This window comes from Quercus lobata, chromosome 9, assembly GCF_001633185.2.
Source record: "Quercus lobata isolate SW786 chromosome 9, ValleyOak3.0 Primary Assembly, whole genome shotgun sequence".
In the NCBI taxonomy this organism is placed as follows: domain Eukaryota; kingdom Viridiplantae; phylum Streptophyta; class Magnoliopsida; order Fagales; family Fagaceae; genus Quercus; species Quercus lobata.
In genome coordinates, this window is record NC_044912.1 from 15,240,230 (window position 1) to 15,253,175 (window position 12,946).

Below are 12,946 nucleotides of genomic sequence, written 5' to 3' on the forward strand. Positions count from 1 at the left end.
CTAGCTAGATCTCACCATATCAAATCTTGATTTGGCAAGATCTAGCCAAAGCTCTTGTATATTGTCAGCCAAGTCGGGTGGCTCAGGTTTTGGAGAAGGAAACCCATTACTTGACTTGCTAACGTTGGTTCTTGGAGGCGAGAACCACAACTGACTAACTGGAGCATTGGATCGAGCGGGCTACGGGTAGACATTGGGCAGTTTCATCAATCCGTCAATCTCCAGTTAGGTATGGACACCCCTAACTCACGATAACAAAACAAAAATAATGAAATAAGGCATGTTTGGTTTGACAGAAAAATATTTTTTGATCGTAAAATAATTTCAAGTGAAAATATTTTTAAGTATTTGGTTACGTTCCTAAAATTTCTATGGAAAATTGGCAACGACCTCCCATTTTGATGAGAATAGATTTAGAAATGCCAACACTGCTAAAGCATTTCATGATTGTCATGGCTATTGTCATATGAACCCTAAGAGACCCTTTGACTTACTTGTCCTTTCTAATATTTTAATCCTGATGTGTTTCAAAGGAGATTAGGGATTTCCAGCCCATTAGTCTTGTTGGGGGGGTCTATAAAATTATTGTTAAAGTCTTGGCTAACCGACTTCGCATAGTTATGGGGGATATAATCTCAACATCTCAGATTGCTTTTGTGAGGGATAGACAGATCCTTGACCATGTTCTTATTGCTAATGAATGTCTTGACAATAGATTGAAGTTTGGGGTGCTGAGGCTGATTTGTAAACTGGATGTTGAGAAGGCTTTTGACCATGTAAATTGGAGTTTTCTTTTGCAAATGTTAGAAAGAAGTGGGTTCTCAGCCAAGTGGAGACAATGGATTTTCTTTTGCCTATCTACTGTCCGCTTCTCTATCTTGATTAATGGCTCTCCTCATGGGTTTTTTGGTAGCTCTAGAGGTTTGAGACAAGGTGACACGTTGTCTCCTTTTGTTGTTTGTGTTGGTGATGGAAGCTCTGGGAAGAATGTTGGATAAAGCAGTTCATGAAGGCCGCTTGTCAAGATTTAGTGTGGGTAACTCGGAGGGAAGATCCTTGGCAGTGTCTACTCTCCTTTTTGCGAATGACACTCTTATTTTTTGTGATGTTGATCAAGACCAGATTTTGATTCTCCGTATGATTCTTATGTGGTTTGAGGCAATGTCGAGGCTAAAGATTAATCTGGGCAAGTCTAAATTGGTTTTGGTTGGAGTAGTGCATAATATTGACTTATTGCAAAATGTCCTTGGCTGCGAGCAAGGCTCTCTGCCAATGAAATATCTGGATCTTCCTTTGGGTGCTAATTTCAAGGATAAAACTATATGGAATCCGATTTTGGAGAAAATGGAAAGGAAATTGGTAGGTTGGAAACGCTTGTATTTATCAAAAGGAGGTAGAGTCACTCTAATCAAAAACACCCTTTCTAATTTACCCACTTACTTTCTATCTCTATTTCCTATACCTGCTAGTGTGGCTAATTGAATTGAGAAGCTCTAGCGGAATTTCTTATGGGGCGGTTTGGTGATGAACCTAAAATTCATTTGGTTAAATGGGCTATTGTATGCGCTCCTATTTCTTCGGGTGGATTAGGGATAAGGAAGATAAGACTTTTCAATATAGCTCTACTAGGGAAGTGGTTATGGAGATTTGGGATTGAGAAGGATGCCCTTTGGAGACAAGTGATAGAGTTGAAATATGGATGTCTATGGGGGGGATGGTGTACCAGATCTGTTAATGGTCCTTACGATGTTGGTTTATGGAAGAGTATCAGTTAGAGATGGTCTTCTTTCTCACGCCATATTCTATATGATATTGGTGACGGGTCCAGGGTGAAGTTTTGGCAAGACCATTGGTGTGGAGAGACACCTCTTGCAGTTAGCTACCCTAACCTATTCAAATTTTGCAGAAATAAGGAGGCTAGTGTGGCTGAGCTTTTGAAATCCTCCAATGGAGTCCTTTTTTGGGATGTGAGCTTCTTTATGGGTGTGCATGTTCGGGAATTAGAGGCTTTGTCAAGCTTCATAGAAACCATATACGGTTCTTTAATAAGGGGGTTTGGTGAGGATAAGATGTGTTGGATTCCTAGCAAAGATAAGGGGTTCTAGGTGAAAGATTATTATAGAATTTTAGCTGGTCCTACTATCTTCAGTTTTCCTTGGAGAAGTATTTGGAAGCAAAAGATTCCCTCTAGAGTAGCTTTCTTTGTATGGTCTGCTACCTTAGGGAAATGCTTGACAATTGATAATTTGCAAAAATGGAAGGTGTGGATTTGGATTGGTGCTACATGTGCAAGAGTAACGGTGAATCGGTTGGCCATCTCTTCCTTCACTGTCCCGTTGCTATGGATCTATGGTCTATGGTTTTGGGTTTATTTTGAGTATCTTGGGTTATGCTGCATACTGTTTTGGGGCTGTTAGGGTGTTGGCAAGGCAGCTTTGGTCATCATCGAAATGGTTATATATGATCCATCATTCCTTATGGCTTAATGTGGTGTCTTTGGAGGGAGAGAAATAGTCGTTGTTTTGAAGATATTGAGAGATTTATTCTGGACCTCAAGCTTTTCTTTTTTAGAACTTTGTTGGGTTGGTTGTTTGCTTTGCAAAACCAATCATTCCCTTCTTTTATTGATTTCCTAGATTCTTGCAATTTTTTTTTTTTTTTTGATTTGTTGTCCCCTTGTTCACTTCCTGTGTACTAGGGTGTTTCTTTTTTGATATCAATATATCTTATTACTTATCAAAAAAAAAAAAATTTTAATCCTGATGTCTTTGTTAGAAACACCAGGAGGTGTCAGTTGAATTACTAGATACTTTGCACTAAGTGTTAATTGTTGTTTACATGTTCAGATAGTCAATCCCATCACAGGCATGATGACCATAGATATATATGGCCACGTCTGTGGTTTTCATTTTTAATATGTAGTGATTTACTTGATCGATATTGTTTTTATACTAGATGCGTTTAATGTTTTTGTCCCATGTTTTCAGGAAAGACAAGTACTTTGTAAGAGTTTATCAACTCGATCTCTACTCCCTAGTTTAGCATAAGTTAGTTTGGTATGTGTTTCATAACTTATGCTTTAGTATTCGAATCTGTATTAGGGTTTTTTTGTCATGAAATTGCCCAATGGAGAATTTGTTAGGATTTTTAGATGTTGGCTAATTCCAAGACAAATCTTTTTTGTAATTATTGGGTTTTATTTTGTATTGCCACAATGGGTAATGAAGGCTAAAGTTGAGCTTCAGTTCATTGTGCATCAAAGTAAGTTTTAATCAAGCAAAGTTCAATCTTGGTTGAGCAATATTGAAATTCCCGGTCATGCGAGATCTAGGCAGAAACTCTAGGTAGAGTCTCGACAAAAATCCTATTATGGGAAAATTTGAGATTTGCTTTAAGAGTTAGTTTTGTGACAAAATCTATCCAAAACCCTACTTATATATAAACGCTTATTAACCCTAATCTCCAAAGAAGCAAAACGGCTACTGGAACCTAAAGATAAATCCTATATACCTAGATTTGTCTTCCAACCCTATACCTTAAGAGGAGATTTTGTCCCCCAAGTACAAGATCATCACTTATGTTATTGGAGTGTAGTCTTGAACTCATAGAGACATCAAAAATCTTCAAATGACCTTGAAGTAACCGAGAGATCGGTTTGGCAACCAACAGGTCTCGACTTACAGCTTTGAATCATTATGAAGACAAAGGCTTGAAGATCAATTAGAGCAAGAGCTAGGAGATTATATGCAAGGCAAATTACATGTATTGTAGCTCTTGCAAGTTTGGTTGTATCGCAACTTCTACATAGTAGATTTGATGAGCTAGGCTAGGCTCCGGAGTGTTTTTCTTCTTAGGTTTTTCCACTTTACGAATAATTTCTCATCTTCTGTGTGCGATTGTTCTTGTTGAGATTGATTTTACTATTTTATTCATATAGTAATTGAAATCAATTTAGTACATAGAACTTGATATTGATAAATGGTAGAAAGCCATTACAGGGGTCTAAACGTGAATTTTCATATTAAATATCAACATTTTAAAGATTTCTATGGTATTTTGAATGATCTTATTGTCTATATATATATATATATATATGCATGTAAACAAGATTAGTAAATAAAAATAAAATCATTTTAAATTATACTAATATGAGACAATAAGTAATTTTCATAATGTGAGTAATAAAAGAATATACTAAACAAAATCCCTTCTTTATTAATTATTTTAATTGAAAACATAGCTCAAAGTTGGGGAAAAAAAATACTATATGTTAAATGCTCTTTTCATTATTTTGCTATATATTTTTGGCTATGTAAGTAATAAAGAATATATTAAACAAAGTTCCCTTCTTTGTTAATTATATTAATTGAAAAAATAGCTTAAATTGGGGGCGGGGGGGTACTATATATTAAATGCTTACTTATTTGATTTTTTTATAAAATTATATTAGAATAACACAAGTATGCTGCTAAATTTAAATATAATAAAAGAGATAACAAATAAAATTGTTCTTTTAGTTCTGAATTTTTCTTTCAAATTCAAAATTTACCTGTTTTTTTTTTTTTTTTGATAAGTAATAAGATATATTGATAAAAAAGGAACACCCAAGTGCACCGGAAGTGAACAAGGGAAAGGAAATCAAATACAAAAATTGCAAGAGTCTAGGAAAACAATAAAAGAAGGGAAAGATTTATTTTGCAAAGCAAATAACCAATCCCTTAAAGTTCTAAAAAAGAGAAGCTTGAGGTTTGGAATAGATCTCTCAGAATTTTCAAAACATCTACTATTCCTCTCCCTCCAAAGGCACCACAATAAGCAATGAGGAATGATAGACCAAATAAAACCATTTCGATGACGACCAAAGCTGCCTTGCCAACACTGCAGCAGCCCCAAAACAGAGTGTGGCATAACCCAAGAAACTCCAAAAAGACCCAAAACCATAGACCATAGAGTGTGTCTATTTACTTTCTTCTTCTTCTTCTTTTCCTCTCACTTTTGTTATTTATGCCGTATTTTTAAAATAATATACTTTTTTTTAATGGTGTGATCTAATGATATGTAAACAAATAACAAAGGTGATGGTAGACAAAATCCAAATATCTACGGTAATGTTAGGATGTTATATCACATTCACATTATACACAAAATGAATAACCAAATTACAATTAGGACGGACTCCTAAGTAATCGATTATATAACCAAAATCTACCTATTACATGTTCAATGTGGGATTTAACACATACTTATACCATCTAATCCCATCAAAACCACACAGGCTAGTATAAAGCCTTGATCATGCTCTTTCCAACTTTCTTGCTTATTATTAAGAATCCTCTTCGAGTTTCTCCCCCCTTTTTTTCTTTAAGACGAAAGAAAATATTTGGATGGGATCTGCAAATCAATGATTCTCTTAGGCGTTAGTTTTAGGCAATAGAAGAATTGTTTGTTACCCAATACCTTTAACATATTCTTTTTAAGGCTCCCAATGCATGTTCAATAGTAATTATAGAGTTTTTGCTTACAACAATTAATTAAGGTATATTTTATTTATTTATAAGCATATTTTATGTTTATTTATAAGTTTCCAAATAAATAATTATCAAAATCTTTAAAGACATAAAATTAACGGAATTCCTTTTCAATAAAATAATTTTTTTTTCCTCCCAAAATAGTAAGGATATGCATGCAAAAGTGTTAAGTTTTAAATATTTAGGATAAATGTTTAGATTCTAAATTTATGTATGTTGGTAAACCAAGAACAAAAACATGTCTAGATTAGGTGTTAGACATTGCTCAAGTTTGTTCAAGTCAAAATTTAAGAACAGTCAAGCTGTAGAAAGAAGAATTCAGAATCTGTGAAGCTCGACCAATCGAAAGTCATATTCTTCAAATTTTAAATTAGGCCCAAAGCCCACAAAAACGTTTAGGGTTTCAGTCCTACACTACCTAGTATAAAAGGAAAACCCTAAATACGTTTCAGTAGTTCTTGGAAGTCTAATGAGTTATTCCTGTAAAATTTGTGAGGATTCTGTAACCTTCTAACTCAATAAGCATCTACTAGAAGCTAGATCTACTATCAAGAACTAGTGGAGACAAGTTGTTGCATAAAGATCAACTACTGACGGTGATCAAAAACCTTTGAGTGGAATCTCAAATTCACAAACGTGAGTGTTTGTGTTTAGCAAATTCAGATAGAAGAGTCTGTGGATTCGAAACTGCACGCGGTCGTGTAAGTAAATACTACAAAAGGTAGCTTTAGATTTTAGGGAGAAAATCTATTGTAAAACTTTCATTCTATCATAGTGAATTTGTTTGCCTTAAGGATAGATTAGGTTAAATTCTCCCCAGGTTTTTTACCTTGAAACTGTTGATTTCATTGATTTTGGTGGATAATCATATCGCTTGTCTCTTTTACTTTTCTGCACTGTGTGATATGATTGTATGTATTTAACCTAGATCTGAATAATAAATCTAAGTATCAACTTGGTTAATTAATTAGGTTAAACAATCTGAGTTTATAGGGGTCTAAACAAACAAACAAAAAGTATTCCCATCATGTTCGACTTTGAACACTTGTCAAAATGGACATGTCAAGGGTTTCAAAGTATTCGTACTTCTTAAGTTTAAGACTCATAAATATTTGACTTTGATATCAAACGATTCAAAACATTGAATTAATTAATATGATTGCATTTCCTAGGTTGATTAGTTAAGGATTTCTAATATAATTAAGGATGCAAAGCCTGCTCACCATGATATATTATTAGAATCTTATTATAAAATATTTAGATTATCAATATAAATATTTGTGAATATTTTTTCTTGGTTCAAGGTTTTCGAGTGAAATCTAGGGTTATTTCCCAGTTTGTAGAAGTTGGCTACAACCCATTCTACAATACCATCCCACATCTGTTTTTATTTGATGTAGCATAGTGTGGCCTTGCTACCAATTGATGTAGCACATACACGTAGAAATAGAATCATTAATGTAGAAGGGTTGTAGTTAATGTATTATAGATTCCACTTTTACACGTTTACGCTACATCAATTAGCATAAGAGGCACACTACACTGCATCAATTGGTATCAAAGAGATGCTACGACTACGCTACATCAATTGGTAGTAGGGCCACACTACGCTGTATTAGTTGGTATCAAAGAAAGGTCAAGTCTTATCATGGCAGGAAGAGGAGCACATGGGAGAGAGCATGATGTTGTAGATGACGTGTATGAACACATTGAGGTTGCATGCGATGCCTAACTAGAGGAGCACTTTCAACTGATGGAGGAGAAATTTGATGTACTTTCAGAGTAATTTGCCACCTTAACTGTTGGAAATCAGCCTCAAAACCGTTGTCCAAATCTATGCATAGTGGAGGAGGATTTTGCCATTGAAGATGCGGGTGACCACATCAAAAGAGTTTCATTTGTTGATTTGGATTCACCACAATCTACGATGAGAATTCCAACGATGATGAAGATATGTTGGAGAAGTCCTTTGTGTAACCAAGGAAATATACAAAAGGGTTATGTATACCAAGTGTACATATAGGCTTACAACCCATAAAATGAAAATCAAGTGTTTGGTTGAGTTTCATAAAATATTTGATAATTTTTCTTTCATTACCAAGCAGCCTAAAGTTCTAGTAGGACTAAGTTTGTAGAAGAGTTGTAGTTATCATGTGTTAGTCTAGCTTGACATGATGGATAATGAGTGCAACAACCATTTCGATGACCACTGATGAGACTCTTTCGAGATTCAAATTATAAATATTCCAACTTGAAATCTAGTAAGGGTTATAAGAGATCCAAGCGGCCTCTAGATCTGCTAGACTCACTCAAAACCTAATCAAGATCATATTGACAATAGGACTCACAACAACAACAAAGCTCTCGGTCACCCTATTACTCCACCCAAATGGAGAACAAATAAAAGGCTCCAGCAATGAAGATACGGAGAAATTTGCAGAGATGACTAGATGGTATGAACAAGATAACAAATATGAACATGCTAAAAGATTTGGACATTATGATAGACACAACAGTTTCAGAAGATAGTAGAACTGAAGAAATAGTGCTGAAGGCAAATATAGGCAAGAGATACAGGAATGATGAATAATATGGCTATTCTAGACACGAGCAAGAGAAAGCAAATCAAACGGATTTTCACATCAAAGTCGAGTTGCTTAGTCTCAATGACCATCTCCAGATTCAAATGTCTTAATTAATTCTCATAAGTCAACAGATCGTTTAATTACATGAGTCCCCCTAACGAAAGGTGAGAGAAGCTAGTTGCTAGGTGGGAACAACCACTGTTTTAAAATTCAGACTGGACCAACCGGTTGAATTAGGAACCGGAACCAGTATGGGAGAAACCAGTCAAACCCGTTGAAAACTGATCAAGAACCGGGAAAAACTAGGAACCGGTCCCTTTTTCTTTGACTGTTCCAGTTTTTAAAACCATGAGAACAACCACAATGGTATTGAGTAAAACAATGTAAAGCTCAACTTCACACATGGCACGGTATAAAGTAATTGCTTAAGCCTCAATATCCACCAAAAGTACAAGTATAGTTGAGAATAAGAGCACTATAACCAGACGTAGCAATTGGGGATGAAACATCTGATAATTTAGCAACAGTCCAAACTACAAACCAAAGACAATGGTATTATTAATGAATGTAGAGAAAATATCCAAGGGAGTAAGAATCGAACTGAAGGAATACATTTGGACGACATTAGAGTGGACAAGGAAGATACCAAAGCATTTGCTGAATTTGGTGGACGTAGAAGCAATTGCTGAATTTGGTGGATGATGTCATTTAAATCAAATTTAGTGGTGAGCCCAAAACCTATACAGGTTCCAATATCACATGGTTGCAAGGAATTTATGCCATTGAATTTCGTTATGGTAGAAAGTCTTGATTCTTTCCCCAAGTTCTTTGTTGATTACCAATGCCAATCAAGAAAAAGAATGAGAACCTTGATTTTTAAGGTATTGGCAAATTTGATGGTTATTAATCCTTATTTGGTGAACATTGTGAATAGCCTAAAAATTAAAGCAATGGAATTTTGAATCATTCATCTATTAGCCCACATGCTACAAGTTTGGTAAGAATTTCAACAAATTGCAATACTCAACTTATTTGTTTGCAATACTCAATTTATTTGTTTCGCTAGACACAAAGAGTTCAATTTCAATCAAACTAGAATTTTGAGTTTCACGTGGAAGGGACTGAATTAGGACACATGACTATATATATTTTGAGAGAGCTCAAGAAATGGAAGCCAAGGGTTAAAAACACGGGAAAACAACACATTCTTCTTGTGTTTGGTGGATTAAAAACTCAAGAATGTTTGATTATTATTTGGGAAAGTCAAGCTAATTAATATGATTTTATGTCCTATGTTGACCGGTCTAGGACTTCTACTGTGTTGACTTGTCTAGGACCAATTATATCAAGTGTTGTAGAAGTTGGCTACAGCTCACTCCTCTCTACTGACTTTCATCACATATGAAATAATTGATCATATCACTCCAAATCATTCGAAGCCACTTTGTTTTCTTGACATAGTATCGACCATGGAACGTGATTATAAAAAAGAAATTTGCACACAAATATACCAGCCAATGCTTTCTTTTCATTAGCAAGTCACATATACACTTGGTTGGTCTTAATTTCTTAAACTCATTATGACCTCACTCTCTATTACTCTTAAATTGAGAGGAGTTACCATTTGAACTAAAAATCATTGAGAAAATATAACAGCTAATATGTAGTAGGTGTCCAAAAGAGTTAAGCAATTCGTAGATCCTATATTTTATGGAGAAATAGTCATCAAATCTCTAGGAAGCACAAGAGAGGCACCAAAGGGTGCCAGATTTAGGTTGCAAGATTCTAACTATTAACAACATTCAAGGGTGCTACTACAGCCCCATATAGCGATCCTCAGAGTTTAAAAAGAGTTAAGTATTGATGTTTACTTAACCAAGTCCTGCTACAAGGTGTTTAACTTCAAGCCTACTTGTCAAATAGAGTCAGAATAAATCCCATTAGTTCTTTCACTCACTCAAGTTGGGGGGTAAATCAAACCATACCACACTCCCAAAAACTTTAATTTTTAATGCAAAGCAACTTAGGTCCCCAAAGATTTAGATGGGGACAATTCATCACATGATATCTTGAGTTCTTGACTCATCTTAAACAATAGATCGAATGGGCACGTGCACGCAAACACCTTAAATATTTATATATTGCAGCTCTCATTTCTATTTTTTCATTTGATCTTTTCGTCACCTAGAAACTACCAACTCGGAGAGAAGTGAGAGGAATAAGTACTTGATGGACTGCTTGCCTGATGCAGATATATATCTAGTTAGCCACTTACGTACAATGAGCATGTGGCCAGATTTTAAATACCAGAACACACACACGCACAAGATACATAAGGTACAGTAGGCCCATACAAATCTGACAAGTGGGGTTGTATATATTTGGTTTGGGGTGAGTCGAAATGGTACTATTTTAGTGAAATTCTACATCATAACAAAGTAGAAAAAAAAATTGAAAAACAATAGTCCCCATAGAATATCCTTTACAAAGTACCAACAAGTGTCAAACATAACAAAAAGCCTCATTAAATCTTGTCTACCACAAAGTACTATAAAACCAACAACTTATCAAAATGGAAAAAGAGAGAAAAGTACTATAAAACCTCAGTGTGGTTGAAATTTCAAAGGAACACATTTTTCTTGGAAAAAACTTATGTCGAATAGGAAAGGCCAACATTACTAGTTGACCCGGAAAGACCAATGGCAAAGGTGGCACCCAAGTTCCAAAATCAAACTGTCTATCTATACCTATTTCTAATGAAAGTATAACAAACCCTAATTGACGGGGAATAGGCTATGATTAGAGAACTCAAAGAGGCACTTGAAGAAATTCGGTAACGATGAAAAGAGGCACAAAATCAGAAAAGGAAAATAAAGAAGAAAGAGGGAGAGACCAAAGCCACTAAGAACTTATATAGTTCTGAAAATTTCAAGGTACTCAAAGAGATGAATGTATACAAAAGAGTAAGATATCAGAAGGGAAATCACTAAAGTTGTTTCCCCTCATACTTTACTATGTACCGAAATCAAAAGAAATAAGCAAATCCGAAAAGGTTTCATATATGTAAAATCTAATCAAAAAATTAGATTAGATTAGATTCGACTCAGACACAAACACAAACACTGCTGAACTAAAAGAGCAATATCATACTATGAAACAAAAACTGAAAGACCAAGTTCCTCGTACACTAAACCTACTCCAATTTCCTAGACCTATAGTGTGTTTTTGCTGAATTCCCAGACCTTTTTGTCGCCACCTCCCGCAATCATACCAAAACCATAAAACAGTTCTTAATGCACAAAAATCTTAAACTAAGCGCTTCGAAGCATTATAAAAAAAAAGGATTGTAATATATGATTATATAATTTATTTAGGTGATGAAAGAAACACATACTCAGTGCTTGAAAACTCATAGAGCCTGCCTTTCTGCGAAAAGATGATCACAGCAACTTCAGCATCACAAAGAACTGAGAGCTCGTAGGCCTTCTTTAGCAACCCATTTCGACGCTTTGAGAAAGTGACTTGCCGGCTCGTCGCGTTCTCGATTCGCCTCATCTGAATCTTCCCTCTCACCATGATGTTCTAAATGATCACAAAATGTTAAAAAACTGCTTCATTTTAATTTGACTCAACCATAATTGCTATTTGGAGAAGAAAACAAATGAAAGATCAACATGAAATAAGTTAAAATCTCACCAAGTTTGAGTGGAAAATCCCAGAAATGCTTATATGCTTCAGCTCAAGAAATACACAGGTTTGTTGAAATTCACGAAGAAAACTAATTAACAACCCAGATGCTCAAAGAAAATTTTTAAAATCCATAACATGGAAAGTTCCAAAATTTGATGAAATTTTTTGTTGAAAACAAAAACCCAGAAAGATTTAGAGCGAAAAGAGGGAAAATTTTCAAAGAACGAGCTGGAAACACAGAGACCCAGTGAGAGTTTAGGAAAAGAAAACACAGTTATATCAACAACATATGTGGAGGTGGCAACAAAAATGGAAAATTTTCAGAAACCCTAGAAGGATTCTAACTTCTGAGAGTAGCAACAAAGAGGATCTATGGATCAATCTCTTTAGACCCAGACCACAGAACCCGTTTCCTTATTCATTAACCTTCTGTCTTTCTCTCTCTTTTCTAAGTTCTTCTCTTTACCCCCACAAAAACAAAGATAAGGCATAAAACCCCAAAAGAGAAAGAATATAAAACTAAAGTTTATTGCCAAAAATGTTTCAACATGGACAAATAAAAATAGACATATTCTGATTCCTCGCTCTTATCTTGTTTTGGTAAAATTAAGAAAAAAGTTGAGCAAAGATTAAGGAAGCCAAAGAATTAAGGAAAATATCTATATGTATATATATATATATCTACATGTATATCTATAGGTATAGGTAAAGAAAGCTTTTTAGTTAAAGCGAAATGTCAACATCATCGTACAAACGTGCTTGGCCAGCCAATAGAAAAGTGACACCTCAATAGCTGTGCTGATAACCATTACCAATGGGAATCAAACAGTGTCACGTGCTCACGTTGTACGGCGGGGCAGCTTATTATAACCTTAATAATTGTTTTTTTTTTGTATTTTAATTAATTAATTTCTAGGTGTTTCTACTTGGGAAGTATAAAATGTTAGTAATATTTTATTTATTTTTTATATAGTTGGTGGCGGGAAAGGTGAAGTGCGTTTTAGGATGAGAGACTTTGATTGGTTCAAAATAATGGTTCTGAATTCTAATTGGTGAAGTGTGTATAGGTAAGAGTTTTCTCTTCTTTGCCATTTAGGTACATTAGCCCAGGTTTCTTTCCTATGATTTGGGGTTTTATTTATA

The 12,946-nt window shown here is 34.8% G+C and overlaps 1 protein-coding gene across 1 annotated transcript; it reads right to left on the bottom strand.

Moving 5' to 3' along the window:
* Window positions 1-5,082: 5,082 nt before the first annotated feature.
* Window positions 5,083-12,463, bottom strand: LOC115959044 (MADS-box protein AGL42-like). Its single transcript, XM_031077335.1, has 3 exons — window positions 11,810-12,463; window positions 11,508-11,695; window positions 5,083-5,391 (listed from the first exon to the last, which is right to left on the bottom strand). The coding sequence occupies exons 2-3, from the start codon at window positions 11,687-11,689 to the stop codon at window positions 5,277-5,279; spliced, it is 297 nt and encodes a 98-aa protein (XP_030933195.1). The 5' UTR covers window positions 11,690-11,695; window positions 11,810-12,463; the 3' UTR covers window positions 5,083-5,276.
* Window positions 12,464-12,946: the final 483 nt, after the last annotated feature.